General features: G+C 38.8%; 1 protein-coding gene across 3 annotated transcripts in view; it reads left to right on the forward strand.

Moving 5' to 3' along the window:
* PDLIM3 (PDZ and LIM domain 3) overlaps positions 1-16,015 on the forward strand; it is a 30,460-nt gene extending 14,445 nt beyond the window's left edge. The window contains exons 4-8 of one of the 3 annotated variants that reach the window (XM_046648616.1): positions 4,686-4,753; positions 9,548-9,811; positions 11,648-11,772; positions 13,662-13,773; positions 15,035-16,015. In XM_046648616.1, coding sequence (XP_046504572.1) covers positions 4,686-4,753; positions 9,548-9,811; positions 11,648-11,772; positions 13,662-13,773; positions 15,035-15,224 — 759 coding nt within the window. In that variant the 3' untranslated portion in view covers positions 15,225-16,015. Of the gene's footprint in view, positions 1-4,129; positions 4,318-4,685; positions 4,754-9,547; positions 9,812-11,647; positions 11,773-13,661; positions 13,774-15,034 lie in introns of all 3 variants that reach the window. The other 2 variants (XM_046648617.1, XM_046648619.1) reach the window with 2 other exon arrangements.
* Positions 16,016-17,113: the final 1,098 nt, after the last annotated feature.

A 17,113-nucleotide genomic window follows, 5' to 3' on the forward strand; every position in this document is an offset into this window, starting at 1 on the left:
TATCCTCATCTTTGTTTAATGTTAATTGAACAACTCAAAATTATAATGTAGCTTTCACAATACAGGAAAGATACTTTTCAGAAATAAAAATGGTTCTTTCTAAATGAAAAGATAGCTATTTCCTTTTCCATATAAATGATTGCCTCCTTGCATAGAACATTTCATCATAAAGATGTACTACATGCACAGTCAAGTGAGCTACGGGTTGAAGCTGCTTATATTTTCATAATACAATTTTATTCTACAATGTTTCCATAACTGGAAGGCAGCCTACACAAAACAAGCTCTTAATCCCCATTTGCCCAAATTCTGCCCCAATGAGATAGGGGAAACACTTGAAACAGATCACTAAAGAAGAAATAATTATAAGAGTGACTTTATTTTGCATTCAAGGAGTGAGCATAGCGGGGGGGGGGGGGGTTAACTGGGGGCAGCGATTGTTCATAAATTCCAAACATGATAAAATAGAATCATTTACTCAGTGTGGCTTGATCAAATATATGATCACTTGATATGTTTATTTCCATAACTTCATAACTATTTTTTCTTAAAAATAAAGAGCTATATATGTATATTATCAAGCATGTGATTTCTGTTGGAGCTGGTAATTGCCTCAGTTCTTGGACTGAATCTCATTCTGTGGACAATTTCTCCAAGTAAGAAATTGAAGGTGAACTGGCTTTGAATGCTGTCCTGGCTGAGGTCATGCCAAGGGCTTGGGGGATTGCTGTGCAGAGCTGCATTCTCCCAATGTCAGTAGATCTCTGTCAAGTTCCTTAGCTTTTACTCTGGCAGCTCTAGCATTTCATTAATTCAAAATATTATTCCTTAAGACAAGCTCCTAACACTTAAAAATAATATTTGAAAGTGTAATTAATTGCAATGATGACGTATTGAATCCCTTAAGAGATAAGAATCGTTTGGATGCTTTTGTCTGGGTAGAATAAACACAAGAGCTGGACTGTATTAACTACTATATAAATTTTTGGCTGGTATTTTCAGTTACTAATGATTTTCCAGGAAAAAATAAAAAGGAATAAAAGTGGAATAGCAAACTGCTAATTGGTTTTGTCTTTTGATGCTGTTTGACCATCAGCAATGATGTAAGTCTTGGACAGAATGTTGCCTCTCTGTGCCATACTTAAAGTTTTCGTTTACCGTTGGTGTATACACTTCATCGTGCTTTTTGGAATGACTCTAGCAGCCCATAAACTAATGCTTTGCAAAGCCTAAATACAAATGTTTGAAGCCTGTATTCAAAACATTTCCTTTTATGATCTGAGTAGAAAATAGAGGGTTTTATTTTTTTCTTTTTAACAAATTACACATTTGTGATCTTTGCAATATATAACCAAAACTGAAAATGGCAAAGAAAAAGCTTGGAGCTAATTAACTTGTGTGCTGCTATTTGGAAGTTCTACTAGAGATTATAGTGGACAAATATTTTCAAAGAAGTTGCCTCATTCACAGGACAATCACCATCCATGTTTATTTACCATTTTAAGACTAAGAAGAAATAAGGGCAGAGATTTTTTTCCCATAAAGCCATAATATTATGTTAATTTTTGTAAATTCAATTCTATTTATCAAGATGTTTAAGGCATATCATACTTTGGTTTTTCTATTAAAAAAAAAAAGCTAAGTTCCACAAAACTTGAGTTCTTCAGCCCTGCCTGATTCACTCTTATAATTAGCCTTAGAGGTTTATAATCCATCAAAACTAAATTAGGCAATTAGTTTTCTGTCTTCTTTCATATCAAAAAGGTCAACAAAGGCTTGAATCATGGCTGTTGTCATTATTTATAATTATTTCCAGTTCACTTTTTTCATGCCATAATAATGGCTAATTATAATGGTTAATCATATAACACAGCCAATCCAAACTCATTATTAAATCAGCCAAAACAATCTGATTGTACCTCTTTATAAATGTTTGACTACACACATTTTCACATGTTCCGGGATTTAGCATTTTTCGAAAGCCACGTTTGGTGGTTTGAGTCATGCTGCTGTCTAATATCAGCAACGGTATTGTTACACAACCAACCCCTAGGAAGTGAGCCATTATTCTGGAGGAAAAAAATTGGTCAATTCAATCACACTCTAGAAGCATAAGCTATTGTGTTCAACTCAGACCTTCTTTTCAAGTTCTGGAAGCTGTTAAAACACGCTGTTAAGGGCGATGAGAGAAAAGCTGCTCTTTACCACATCGCAGGTTTTCAGGTACCCTGAGACTTGAGGAGCTGGAGTGAAACACTCAGTAGGCTAGTATTTGAAGCTACACATCATTTGCTTTCTCATAACTATTTAAAAAAAAAAAAAAAGAGGGCTTCGCCAATAGGCGTAGATGGTGGAATAGGGAGTATGTGTGGGGACTGCCTGCTCTGGAGAACCAGAAGAAAGCATTTTGCTGCTTGGGCCCCAGGAAATTGTTGGTGTTATCAGGCACGAGAGTCTCTAAGCGAAGCTCTGGTTCCACCCCTGAGAAAGGGAGTCGGTCTCTTTTCTAACAAAAAAGCACCATCCCACAACTTACTCATCTCTAATGACAAAACTGTCAAAAAGACCTGAGCAAGGATATTGCAGGATCTTTTTATTTTTTTAATAAAAACAGTCTCCTTCCAATACCATTTCAAACAATCATAAATGTTTGTACTATTTGAAATCTGTGTGAAACACTGGTGGCACATTCACAAAAGTAAATGAAGTTGTGAATGTGCCAGCGAAAATATTGCTGTAAAGAGTGATCTTACTAATTCTGCCAAATGAAAAGATTTGGAAAGAGAATCAGCTCGTGTGTGTTTTAGTGTTCCCTTTTGGTTTTCTTCTGTTGCTTAGAAGAAAAAACATATAGAATGACTTTACAAAATTATAAATCAATGTAAAAATTGGAAAACATCTGATCCTACATTAAAAAATAATAATATAGGGGCTGGCCAGGTGGCATAGTGGTTAAGTTCTCATCCTCTGCTTTGGCAGCCTGGGATTCATAGGTTCAGATCCCAGGTGTGGACCTACACACCGCTCATCAAGCCATGCTGTGGCGGCATCCCACATACAAAATGGAGGAGGATTGGCACAGACGTTAGCTCAGCGACAATCTTCCTCAAGCGAAAAGAGGAAGATTGGCAACAGATGTTAGATCAGGGCCAATCTTCCTCAAAGAAAAAAATGATGACCCAGAGGCACTCACTAAACACATTGCTATCACTTCTAAAACAATAATAAATAAATAATAACAATAATAGAAAGTTTCAGATCACTCGGGCATATTTCAAACTCAGAATTCAGAACTCTGATGTTTGGTCCTTGTCCCAAAGCAATAAAGTGAAAATCCTTTTGTGAATCAAATACATTAGCTCTCTCTGCATTACTGACTTTAGTGTTTCTGGGACTAGAGTAAACATAAAGAGTTCTTTAAACGCAAACATGAAATCATCACAAAAATAAATGGGGGAGGGGTTCTAGAAATGTTATTTCTGCTTTCATAAGAAAAAAGTCTTTTAATTCTTCTTCTCTTTTCTACATTTAAGGTATAACCTAAGCCAAATTAAGAATTTGTTTTTCTGTTGTAGGTACGAAGAAAAAATAGAATTTTTCCTTGGATTAGTTAAAATGATTCAGTGTAGTTATTCATAAATGCTCACTCCCTTTCTGTTCTATTCCTCCATTTCCTAAAATGGAGGAAATTTTAAGATACTAATAGAAGAGAAAGCCTATGTAAGTTCTACTTTAAAAAATGTTAAGTACAATCATTTTTCTAAGCCAGAAATCTCCTTTCTGCCACAAAATTTCTGTATTCAAGCAAGGCATATGAGAATTTCTTAAAAGTTATAGATGTAGAAGACAGCAGGGGGCAGACAAAAGATACAATTTTTGAATTATTTTACAGTATTTTAAATACAGTCAATTCCTTTGCACCTTAACATTTGGTGGGAGAATATAGCACATGTAAATTTCACGGAAGGAAAACATAGAAAGGTTTATACCTAACTCCTTCTTTAACCTTGCCATTAATCTCATAGTGGGTTAAGAGGCCTTGATTAACAAAAGCGATGCTGTTGGTTTGCTCATTAACGGCTTTGTTGTGCATTCTGTGGCTCTGTGTATTTTGTCTGCCATTGTACAGGAGTTCAAACCCATTGGTACCGCCCACAACAGAAGGGCCCAGCCTTTTGTTGCAGCAGCAAACATTGATGACAAAAGACAGGTAGTGAGCGCTTCCTATAACTCACCAATTGGGCTCTATTCAACTAGCAATATACAAGACGCACTTCACGGACAGCTGCGGGGTCTCATTCCTAGTTCACCTCAACAGTAAGTATCAGACTCGGTTTCCAACCACCGTGTTCTTAACAGTGATGTGACGATTTCTTTTCCTTTCGAAAGTCCAGCTCTTGCTGTTTCGTTTTTACTTTCCGGAAGGCACTATCAGATTCTTATTTTAAAGACCGGCATCTAGAACATGGTTCTAATGTTCTAGAGTCCAACCCGCCAGCTCCTGAGCATTTAGTGAATAGATGGTTATAACGAAGAAATGGCTCTGGTTCCATTCTCACCCTTGTTAGTCATGTCGATCTTTGGTGGTAAATAATCCCCTCTGTACAATTACCATTCCCTTAATTTTATCTAAAAACGTATATTCATCTTCCACTGAGGGACTTTTTAACCCTTTGTTTTTACAGGATGTGAACTACTTTGAACACAAGCACAATATTCGGCCCAAACCTTTCATAATCCCAGGCCGAAGCAGGTCCTAAACTTTGAGATTGTGAAGTTTGGAGTGCATGCTTCTTTAATAAATCCTTACTAATCACCAGGAAAAGTAACTTTTATGTGTTTGGAATGACTTTTCTCATTTTGAAGCTTGTTTCAAAAGCAAAAGAAACAAACTCGCTTAGGAGAGTAGCCAACTAACCTCTATTTCTGAGAGTAAATATTGACAAGACTATAGAGGTGTGAAATGTTATGCAATCAGCACATATATTTATAACTAATACCCCTGCTACTCGGAGGATCCCATGCAGAACACAGCGACCTTTGAGGCAGGCAGACGCACCCCGTCCCAGGTCAGGGAGGCCCGGCCAGCGGGCACAGAAATGGAAACCAGCCTTGAGTCAGGAGTAAGGAAGCAGGTGGGGCACCCGTGGGAATGCTGGTGTCGCTTTACATGTGTTGGCAGACTCTGATGGTCCTCAGCACCTGCTTCTTGCTGTGCTGTCAGAGCCCAAGGGTAACCCCACTCATTCTAGCCCGTACATAAAAATTAATTTGCATTCTTAGAGATACTCACAAAGGAAGAGAGGCCACTTGAAAAGGAACTTGTTTACTTGGGGGAAAATAAATATCAAGAAAGAGTTGGGAGGAAGGGAGATACATTGTTGCCCTCAGGGAGTACTGTGTACACATTGGAATAATAATGAGCAAGCTCTTCATTGTTGTCTGTCAATCAGAGAAACAGATCATCTTCGGATGATCCTCCTCAAATATCGTGTCTAGAAATTGAACTCCAACCTAAGGGGGAAGAAATTAATGCCCTGTATTGCCACCTCTGGGAATAGCGACTTCAGGAAACCTCAAACCCATTCCTCGGACCTCAGCTACATCAGTCAGCCCAAGGGAAGGAAGTCAGCGGTTAGGCTGGATTGATCCTACCAGGTTAGGATCACTGAATAATGATCTACAGCAGGTGTCCCAAACTATTTGCTCACGGGTGGATTCAATTCACAGATAATGTTTTGTTTAACTCTCCTGTTGTTTTACAAAACTGAACTGAAGTGCCTTAGGATGGAACATCTACTCTCCATCTAGTCAAAATGCCATCACTCCTAAGCATATGATACCTGGCCCATTTTCATATATGTGTGACCCTCCTAGCCCTGGGGACGTCTGAGTTTATGAAGCCTGCTGTAGATGGTCAGTCAACACTTGACGTATGATTTCCAAGTGCAGACTTTTCCATAAGCTAGAGTTGGGGCCAGAGGATTACCTCAAAATAAGCCTGACAATTTTGTGTTATTACACCCGGAGAAAGCAACGCAGTGGAAGAGCAGGAGAAAGATGCTAAAAAGGCAAAGACCACCAAACACATCTTCCCTCACTTATCTGTAAGCACCTTATATCCCCAGCACCGAGAATGAGGCTGGGACAGAGTAAATGCTCAATAAATGTTCATTAGCTAAAGGAACAAAATCCAAAGAATACCTAATAATGTTTCCTGAGTGCAAGAGGAACCAGGAGCTACTATCCCTCCCTCATACTTGCAACTCTGCACCATTCTTTTTTACTTCTGTTTTTTTCCCTTATTCCCATTCCATCTTCCTCTGCATCTTTTCCCTACTTCTCTACATTCGACAGCTTCCCAGCCCCACTCCCAATAACATAACAACACCAGATTGAAAGTTAAAATGCTGCTTTACTGTTGAATAAATATATATACAACTTCCTAAAGAAGCAGAGTAAAATTAACATGCTTGCATTCTTTTGAGGTTGGCATAACTGTCGGTTCACCAACATGAGCTATAGGACTTCAGGAGGCGCCAATAAAACGGTAGATTAGAGGAACGCGTATCTTGCCTTTGCTAAAGACCAAGAATACAGTTATATAAAAATTGAGGGAAAGTCAGACTCAGGTATATAAGGCCCTTCTTTTATATTTTCATTTTAATTCAAACATGGTGATACTGACAAGCAACTCCTAATTTTGTCATTGTAAGATGCCTTTCAGTATAGCTGAATTTGGAAGAGGGGAGAAGAGAAACAGGGATGAGAGGATTTGCTCAAAAAACACGTACCAGTATACAAATCTTAAAGAATTGCCTCTACTATCTTTCCCTTCTTCCTGTGCCCCCCTCACTATTTGCTCTAGCTTCTGAATTTCTTGTTCTTACCAAATGATTCTTCGTCAAGGTGGAATTTTGAGTGGCTACATACCACGTTATACCTACACCATTAATCAACAACTTTTTAATCAGAAGTAAGTTGGAGATGCTAAGTTGTTAATATGTTAATCTCCTTGGAGTCTTACTATTAGTTATGTTCTTTTAATTATTTCATTACAACCAAAGCATATTAAAAGACCAGTATTTTCATATGCAGTTAGGTAAATTTTTAAAGCCAAAGCTATAATTAAAAATATGTACGAGGTATTTTATAGACTCAAATGATAAAATACAATCCTGGGAGTGATTTATGGAAAGTGACTTCCAAAAGCATGTCCCCAAAATTCTGTACACACACCAGGGAATTTAGTCCTCTGCCTCTGTCTATCCAGCCAAAGTAACTGAGTGTATCATCAACCTTACAGGTGGTCTTGCCAAGTCACTAAGCCAACCTCAAGAAATCTCATTAGTACTTACCTTTCCAAGTCACAGAAATAGGTCATGGTGACCCACGACGCTATCCACAGTGACTGGAGTCCGTGAAAACTATTTCATTTAAAGCATCAGTTCGAGAGATTTTTAAAAGTTGTCCCAAAAATTTATGAAAAAGCAATTCTTGTTAGCTTAGGATTTATTTCCTATCCATTCAATAGACATGGTCCCTAAACAGAATGATAAAGTAGGAAACAGAAGACAAAGTCTTCGCTTAAAGTTAGATACACAAACATGCATGTCTACAAGAACACTAATAATAGAAAAAGATTACTAACTGCAACTATAAAATAAGGTATGTCTATAAGTTCTGAACTGACCATGGTTTATCTGGCTACCATCTAGCACTGTGCATGGCCTACAAAAGGTCAGAGTGGTTATCAATGCTGGTTGAAAAAATTCATTATTTAGCCCCAGTCTCCCAAGATTTAACTCAGTGTTTCAAATCCCTAAATTGCAATTTAATAAGCTTCACTATACTTAGGCTAAATCAATATCATCCTGCCTAAGCTGCACTATAATAGAAATTTTACCTCTATTCTTTTACCAACTTAAGTCAATTTCCAGAGCCAGCATAGAGTTGAGCCTATGAAAATGGGGAATAAGCCACTTGACATTTTTGTGTGCAATCAACCAACTTACAGATTGAGTTTTAAACGGGTTCTCAACAGCCGGGAAGTGAAGGAGCAAGTCTATATTTACCTGCTTCGTTTAGGCTGTGCAGATGGTTGAACTGGATAACACAAGACAGAAAAATTTTAAAAACCCATTTAGTGACTTGAGTTGTCCAGATTAATCAGGGTGCAACATTGATGAAGCCACAAAATCAATGTCCAATATCCTTTGGGTTTTGCTCTCTCTGTGTGGCTGAGGTTAGCATTAGCAGCTGTAGAGAGTAAGTGCAGATATGGGGGCATACTTGAACCCTAAGAGAATACTGACTTTGAGATAAACACGCTATACAAATTATTCTCTGTCTTGAGTTGATAGCATTAACTGACGGGCATGATAGATGTTAACATTAATACTAATATTTCTTTTGGCTTTGTCTTAAATGACTGTGCTTTAAAAAAGAAACCTCAGTATATTCCATTTTCTTGTAAAATACATTTCTCATATGCACTTAAAATGCACATGGAAAACTGACTTTTTAGTCATTGTCATATCCGTGACTAGTTGCCTATCCAGCTTTCTAGAGAACATGAGCTCTCCCTAGTTGTCCTTAAAATTGCATGACTGGCCTTTCTGACGTGTGTAATATGTCCCCTCAACTTGGTTTTAAAAGAAAATGAGAAATATGCATGGAAATATATGTGTGCTCCCCAAATTTTACATGAAATAGCTATGTATTAAAGAAATATATCTTAGCCCTTAGTAGCATCCAGAATCCCTTTATTTGTCCTCTAATCATTAATTTCAAGGTGACAAGCATTTATTGGCTGTTTCTAGAGCATGTATTAAATCACGGAACAATTTCTTAAAGTGTATTCTTCACAAAATTAAAGAATGAAAATAGAAAAAGCTAAAATAGTAACAATTAAACATCGGCAAAATAGCCTTAAAACATAGTCTCCATCACATAATCTACAAGTGGCCAATTATTATTTCATTAAAACTCAACTGCATTTCTAAAACATACTTCTTACTTTGAAATGTTGCATCTAAATATTTGGATCTTCAGGCTGCATATTCAGTTACTATTAGTGAAGGATCATTCACTAATGTTTTCATTTTAAATATTGCACCTCAGAAATGTGAAAGGATGTCCAGCCAATGTGATTTCCCTGCATCGTTTGTCTGGGATACTGTTGAGTTCAGCATATTTGGCCTGTTTTTAAAAAGTGATGACAGTCGCATCTTCTCTACTTGTTTATATACAACTCTTTCTACCTGCAACCCTCAACTTACATACCGCCTGGGAAAAGAGAGCCAAAAAATGCAGCATCACCAGTCCCTTTTAATTTTGTTAAACCATTTTCCATAATGAATTTTTAAACATCTTCCCTCTTTAAAATAAATCCTAGGCAAAAATAAACATTAAGTTTTAATTTGATTGAATTCACCTCTTACTTTTTGTCTTCAATTCCTTCTAACCTCTCTGTACTTGTTTTCTGTGTTCTATCTGGATTTTCTGGTTCCTGTGTCACCTCTGTGTGACGTGGTCATTAACACAGTGGATGCAGTACTCCGTCCGGTATTGACGGTGGCAGTGGACGTAGCACCCCTTCTTCTGTCAGTACTCTTAGTACTATTTGCCCAGGTGACTTGAAAGTTGCTGCTAAGATGGCCCCTAACATTCCTTTGGAAATGGAACTTCCTGGTGTGAAGATTGTACATGCCCAGTTTAATACACCTATGCAGTTGTACTCAGATGACAATATTATGGAAACACTTCAGGGTCAGGTTTCAACAGCTCTAGGGGAAGCACCCTCAATGAGGTAATATGAGTCTTTTTGAACCATGGGCATATTAACTAAACACATGGGCAGTGTCAACTTTACTGATGTCTTTTAACATATGTCTTAACTGAAAGGAAGCTATGTGAAAAGCTTTAAAGAAAAAAATGCTAAGGGTTTATTGCCTAATGATAAAGGTGACTTGAAAAATTAACTAAGTAGAGCTTTATGTGGCAGATTGCAATAAAATGAAATCATGGAAGGACAAAGTGTATATGTCTTTTGAAAAGCTACAATGTACTTTACAAATGTCTGGTACAATATTTCTCAAAAGTGATTTATAGGGGCCAGCCCAGTGGCATGGTGGTTAAGTTCAGTGTGCTCCGCTTCGGCAGCCCCAGGTTCATGAGTTCCGATCCTGGTCATGGACCTACACACTGTTCATCAAGCCATGCTGTGGTGGCGTCCCATATATGAAAAAAAAATAGAGGAAGATTGGCACAGATGTTAGCTCAGGGCCAATCTTTCTCACCAAATAAAACCCAAAAAACAAAGTGATTTATAATCTAGCATTACTGCCTCCCCTTTGGGGGTCAAAACTTGGGAAACGGATTATACGTTCAGAGGAGTTTTAAAAGAGATACTTTTTCTCTCTTCTAATGGCATCTTGTGAAGAGGTAATTATTTTTCCATTTAAAGTTTTTTGCCATGAATAAGGGCTTAATAAGTGAATACCTCAAGCTATTAATGTAGATACCTAATTTCCATCGCTCTCTATTTTGACAAATTTCTTCTTTAGTATGAATATTTGTTCAAAGTACTTTTGCCATCGAGCGTTTTCAATTAAAAAGATTCATTATAAGATAAAATCTTATTACATCTTTCAATATTACAGAACCACTTTGTATAAATTAATGTATTATAATGCTTAAGAGTGCTGTGTAACAATATCTCAAAGATATCTCTCAGGATGAATACAATGAAATAACAGCATGATGAATTTCAAAGCCACCTTGCAAGTAATTGCAGATAGATAAGATAATTATTCCAAATATGATATAGATAATAAAAAGTGTGTGCAAATAGCAACTATCTTTTATAGATAATGTAACTAAATGGCATAAAATAATAAAACTTTTAGTGCCTGACATGTAGTCTTATTATGGCTTTTTTTTAATAGCTCATTATGAATATACTTGTAGAAAGTTTACTAAAATAAAGCTGCTGTCGTGGTAAATGAATTATCATGTGGCTATTTAGAAAATATAGTGTAGTCAATATAACTGAGGTATATGTGAAAGTTTCTACATTAATGTGCTTTCAAACACTGATGAGTTGAATTTTCTCAATTTACAAGCAAAATATCTTGGTTGTTCCCAGGAGTTAACAGAGCCAATTAACCTTAAAAACAAAATTTAACCATATACGTTTAGCTTAATATCAGAAATGAATCTGAATTTTATTGACAACTTTATGACTGAGAATAATCAAACGGGACTCACTCCTGCACTTTCTCTCATGTGTATGTTGTCTTTTTTCTGAGAAAAGTTAATTTGGTTCACCTGATAATTGTATATCCATCAGACACAAGTGTTATTTTTTAAAGTTACTATTTCCTAACAATCACGTTTTAATTGCCCTCCAAAGTATTTTGCCAAATGGAGAAGTGCTGATGTGATCCCCGGGTGAATTCATGGTATTTTTAAGGCAACCCATGTGAATTTAATTTATGTTTCTGACTATAGTAGAGATTAACTTGAAAGAACAGAAGAGTAGCTGTAAATATAGTGATTACTGCTTATTGATGTCTTGTGGCTTCTTGCACACCTGGTGCCTCATAACTCTTCTGACACTGCCTCGCCCGCCATCTTGTTTCAGTGAACCCGTTGCCTCGGTGCCCCCCCAGTCAGACGTGTACCGGATGCTCCATGACAATCGGGATGAACCCACTCAGCCTCGCCAGTCAGGCTCCTTCAGAGTGCTCCAGGAACTCGTTAATGATGGTGAGCAGCCATGAACGTCTGCAGAAACAGCACTGCCAGAGGCTGTGGGAAGGGTCGGGGAGGGGAGGACAGCAAACACACTGAGAAGGAAGGTCTAAAAAGTGGTGATTTTAAGCTGTAATCAAATGAATCTTTGCTCACAAGGATTTGGGTCGTACCTGGTTTAGGAAAGGAGCTTCCAGGACGTATCCAAGTAGCTACCAGCTTGGTGGTTAAAAGAGCACCAAAGATAAGTTCCATCCACAGTAGTCAAGGGCTAGCTCAGCTCATAAATTTTAAAGTAGAGTTTTAAGTGGATATTGCAAAATTTCTCAGCCTCCCCCACCCTCGAGGGTATCATCATCATCAAAATTTAAAAATAACACCATACTAAACCATTCCTATGTTGCAAATCCTGTGCTAAGTACTTTGCACACATGATCATTTAATCGCCACAATGACTCTGTGAGGTGAGGAGCTATTATTTTCCCTATTTAACAAATGAGAAACTGAGGCATAGAGGGGGTGGATTTATACAAAGTCACACATCCTGTAAGAAGCAGAGCTGGGTCTCCAGTCCACTCCTGCTGTCTTCTGAGCTCATACTTTTACCAATTTTTCCACCCCTCCCCCCAAATATATTAGCCTTTAAAAGTTGCACAAAAATGCAAAATGCCCCAGTAGGATGGCTATTATCAAAAAAACGGATAATAGAGGCTGGCTGTGTTGCCAATTGGTTAAATTTCCATGCACTCCACTTTGGTGGCCCAGGTTCGCAGATTCAGATCCCAGGCATGGACCTACTCTACTCATCAGCCATGCTGTGGAGGGATCCCACGTACAAAAAATAGAGGAAGACTGGCACAGATGTTAGCTCAAGGCTGATCTTCTTCAAGCGAAGAAAGAGGAAGATTGGTAACGGATGTTAGCTCAGGATGAATCTTCCTCACCAAAAAAAAAAAAAAAGTAGAATAAGTGTTGGTGAGGACGTGGATGTAGAGAAATGGGAACCCTTGTGCATTGTTGATGGGAATGTAAAATGGTACAGTCACTGTGGAAAACAATATGGCAGTTCCTCAAAAAGTTAAACATAGACTTACCGTGTGATCCAGCACACCTAAAAGAATTGAAAGCTGGGACTCAAACGGATACTGTACACCAATGTTCATGGCAACGTTATCCACAATAACTAAAAGGCGGAAACAGCCCAAATGTCTATCCATAGATAAATAGATAAACAACATGTGGTATGTGCACACGATGGAATATTATTTAGCCTTAAAAAGGAAGGAAATTCTGATGCATGCTCCAACATATATGAACCTTGAAGACATCATGCTAAGTGAAACAAGCCAGACACAAAAAGACAAATATTGTATGATTCCACTTACATGAGAAATATAGAATGGGTAAGTCAGAGAGACAGAAAGTAGAACTGAGGTTGGCAGGGTCTGAGAGGAGAAAGGAATGGGGAGTTACTGTCTCATGGGGATGGAGTTTCTCTTTAGGATGATGATAAAGTTCTGGAAATGGATATAGGTGATGGTTTCACAACAATGTGAAGTACTTAATGCCGCTGAATTGCACACCTAAAAGTGGTTGACATGGTCAATTTTATTTTATGTATATTTTACCATAACAACAAAAGTACAAAATGTTCTCTGCTCCCTTGAGCATTTTTGTAACAGCTCCCTACAACAACAACAACAACAAAAACTTTTAATTAATTCTGTTTTGGAAGGCTCTGTTTCAGAACAAATTACGCTTGAACCGGTCCTGCTTGTTTTGAAATGATAGTACGGGTGCAACTTCAGAATTCCTCAGGTTAAAGTGCACACCTTAAAATAGAAGCAGAGTACAGACCGCAGCCAGCTGTTCCTGGCCATAAATGGAAACACTTTCTTTTTCAGATGACCGTCCTGCTGGAACTCGGAGTGTGAGAGCTCCAGTTACAAAAGTCCACGGTGGTGCTGGCAGCACACAAAAGATGCCGCTCTGTGACAAATGTGGGAGTGGCATTGTGTAAGTTTCATTTTTAACCCGGGAATTCACTCTAAGTCTTGATATCCGGTCTCTATTTCGTTTCATTGACTTAAAATACAACGTCCGCCACCTTTAGCAGATTTTGACCAGAATTCCTTAGAATTCTGTCATAGAATGTGAGTTGGCAGTCTTGACTTATAATTTCAGATATAATCTCATTTTTAAAAGATTGCCCCAGAAGTATATTAAAAAAGTCATTTCCAAGATTCATAACTTGACTTCAAAAAGCCCTCCCTTTGTTAATGTATAGTCCTTGAGTATTTCCTTTTCTATATAAACGCAGGGAAACAAAATACAGGAGGCATCAGGTCGTTAATTAAAACACATTCTCTTTACCCAGTTTCTTAAATTGCACAAATATTGAAATGTAATTTTTAAAAATACAGTCAGCTTCCATTTCAAGGCCCTCTCTGTTTGAATAGCCCCCACTTCCTAGTTCAAACATTCAAGTGGACCAGATCATTTCAGCCCCTCCACTGCAAATGCCCTACGAGCTACTTTTCCCATCCCTTTCTTCTGTTCCTCCATCATTAGCTCACACACTGAGGCCTCATCTGTCCAGTTATCAGGATAAAGCCCAGGAGGGCAGTGGGAGACAAGCCCAGTTGGAACAAAGAGCGGAATATGAGACAGAGAGAAATAAACAGGACAGGGCACTGGGGAACAGAGAAGACCTCATAAAATATGATAGTTCATGATGTTACCAAAGCAATTCTTGCTCCTCAGGTGGAGTAAACTGCTTTGACAGTGGAGGCAAGTCCATCTACCTGGTGCAAATTCCATCCCTGCTCTTTAATCTGTCTTCTCTGTGCTCCATAGAGTAGAGGCTAGACCACCAAGGTAGAAACCAACTGGAAGGACTTATAGTTGTGCAGACAGAACCCTGTGGTTAAAATCAGAACCCTTTGCAGAAGTATTTGTCTTATCTGTATCTTGTCTCCCTTCTTCAAAGAAACTATGGGGAAAGATCATGTTGTAAAATTCTCTAATTTTTATATCAACGGGTCTGTTTGAAAAATAGTCACACGTCAACATCAGAGAGAAACGCCTGACGGCTTATTATGGTGGTCTTGGATCTCCCTGACAATTACATCAGTTCTCCAGCTGTGCCCGGTTTTACAGCTGGAGGCTGCTGTTTCCTGAACGTGAAACGCATAACGCCTGCCTTCTCTGTAGTGTCTCCCTTTGTATCAAGTTTTTTGGCTTTGTGTTTTTCACTGGCTCTCCTTTTCCTCCCCAGGGGTGCCGTTGTGAAGGCCCGGGATAAGTACCGGCATCCCGAGTGCTTCGTGTGTGCTGATTGCAACCTCAACCTCAAACAAAAGGGCTACTTCTTCGTGGAGGGGGAGCTGTACTGCGAAACGCATGCGCGAGCCCGCACGAGGCCCCCAGAGGGCTACGACACAGTCACCCTTTATCCCCGGGCTTAAGTCTTACGCAGACGGGAGCACCCCCTCACTCACCCACGCACGCTGCACGGGACGACGTTAATGGCTTTGCGCAAAAGTACAGCAAACTGTTGGCTCCAAATCTAGACTTTTAGACGTTTATCTTATTGTGTTCAGAGGAAAAGGAATGGAAAGCAAATGCCTGCAGTCACAGGAACATACATTCAGCTATTTTTGCAATTTTTTTCTCTTTGGGGCTAGCAATAACTTAATGACATTTAAAGCGATAATTTTTTTTGTATGTCATACTCCACAATTTACATTTATATTACGACCATCAAACACCAGAACATCGAGATATTTGGGGGAGTCTAATTGTTTTTCCTTAACAAGTTGATTTTGCAATTGTAGTAAATACCAAATGACAATCTCGTATTCTAACACAACCTGCAGTCTATCTTTTTTAACTGTTATAGTGCATGGCAGGGAGAAATACCCTGGATTTCTCTAGTTTCATACTCAAACAATTATACCACTAGCTGCAACATACGTAATAAATACATAAAGCGTTTTTAAAATACCTGATGAAGTGGCACTCAATGAATGCAGATAAAATCAACATTCCAGCAAGAGGGCCCAATCATATCTTAACATGTATTCTAACAACTCAGGTATTTTAAGAAAAATGTGGCTTCTTTAGTTTTTATAACTCATGTATTCTTTCTCATGAGCCCACCATTTCTGCCGATAGGAGGAGCATTGAAATTTGCCAGTTAAAGGTAATTCAGTCTCTTTCAGTTTAAAAAAAATTAAAAGTTTCTTTTGCTTTGAAATAGTCTCTTTCATTTGAAATATCTCTTTCAGATATTTAGTTGAATTCAAGGTCCAGACTCCATCAAGCCTGTTTCTTTGTGCTCAAGGTTCACTATCGCCTCCTCCTCCTTCCCAAGATGGCGTCTCCAAGAGGAGACAGGTTCCTGGACCTCCTGAGGAAGGGAGAGACTGCTGGTCTCCTGGGGCCCTGCTTGTATCCACTGCTGGAATCCATGGTTTGTTGTCTCGACATAGTTGGGACCAGCCAACAACCCCAGCTCTACCACCACCTCCAAAGGTGTGGAGCTTAGCCTTCCCTGGAGTCAGGGATGCTTGGCATCTCAGACATGGACTCCATCTGGCCCCTGGCACTGCTTTGTCCCCTTGCCTCTCACTATGATGGCCCCATGGCAATGCCCATGACTTGCATGTCTTACCTACTTCCCATGCTCCTCACTGGGGACACATGAGAACTTCTGCAACTGTTCCCTCGAAATACAAACCATGGGGAACCAGCAGGGTGGGAGGTAGGGACTGTCTAGGCCCTCTATCTCGCCACCATGTCTCAAAGTCATCTCTACCCTACTGCCACTGCTGCCCATGGGCCTGGAGTTAGTAGTGTTCTTGTGTTGTCCCAAATGGAAAATAAGGCCCAGGTTGTAATGCTCTGGGATTCTCCCAAACTTTAATTATTTCTGACCGTGACCTGTCTAGGATTTCAGTCCAATGAGAGGAGCCAGAACACCTGCCTGGCCCCTACAGGCATTTGAGATTGCAACTGGAACCCCTGCACCGAAACATAGATTCATTAACAGAGCTATGCAAATAAAATCAGTAAGAAACTTAGAGATCAAAGAAATGAATGCACCCAAAATACATCACATTCTTTGTTCAGATGTTATTTTAAAAAATAACATTTTTTGCTGGGAAGGATATAAACTTAAAAGTTTGGAAGCTAGAGAGCAAATGAATGGTAACTGATTTAGAAAACCTGAGAAAGTTAAAATCTAAAGAATCAGTGGAGAAAACTGAAAACCAACCCAGTTTACCCTCCAGAATCTTGAAAAGGCATGGGAATTGACAGCACCAGGCATTTCTGGACTACAGGGCTAAGGGTG

Source organism: Equus quagga, chromosome 22, assembly GCF_021613505.1.
Source record: "Equus quagga isolate Etosha38 chromosome 22, UCLA_HA_Equagga_1.0, whole genome shotgun sequence".
Taxonomy (NCBI): Eukaryota; Metazoa; Chordata; class Mammalia; order Perissodactyla; family Equidae; genus Equus; species Equus quagga.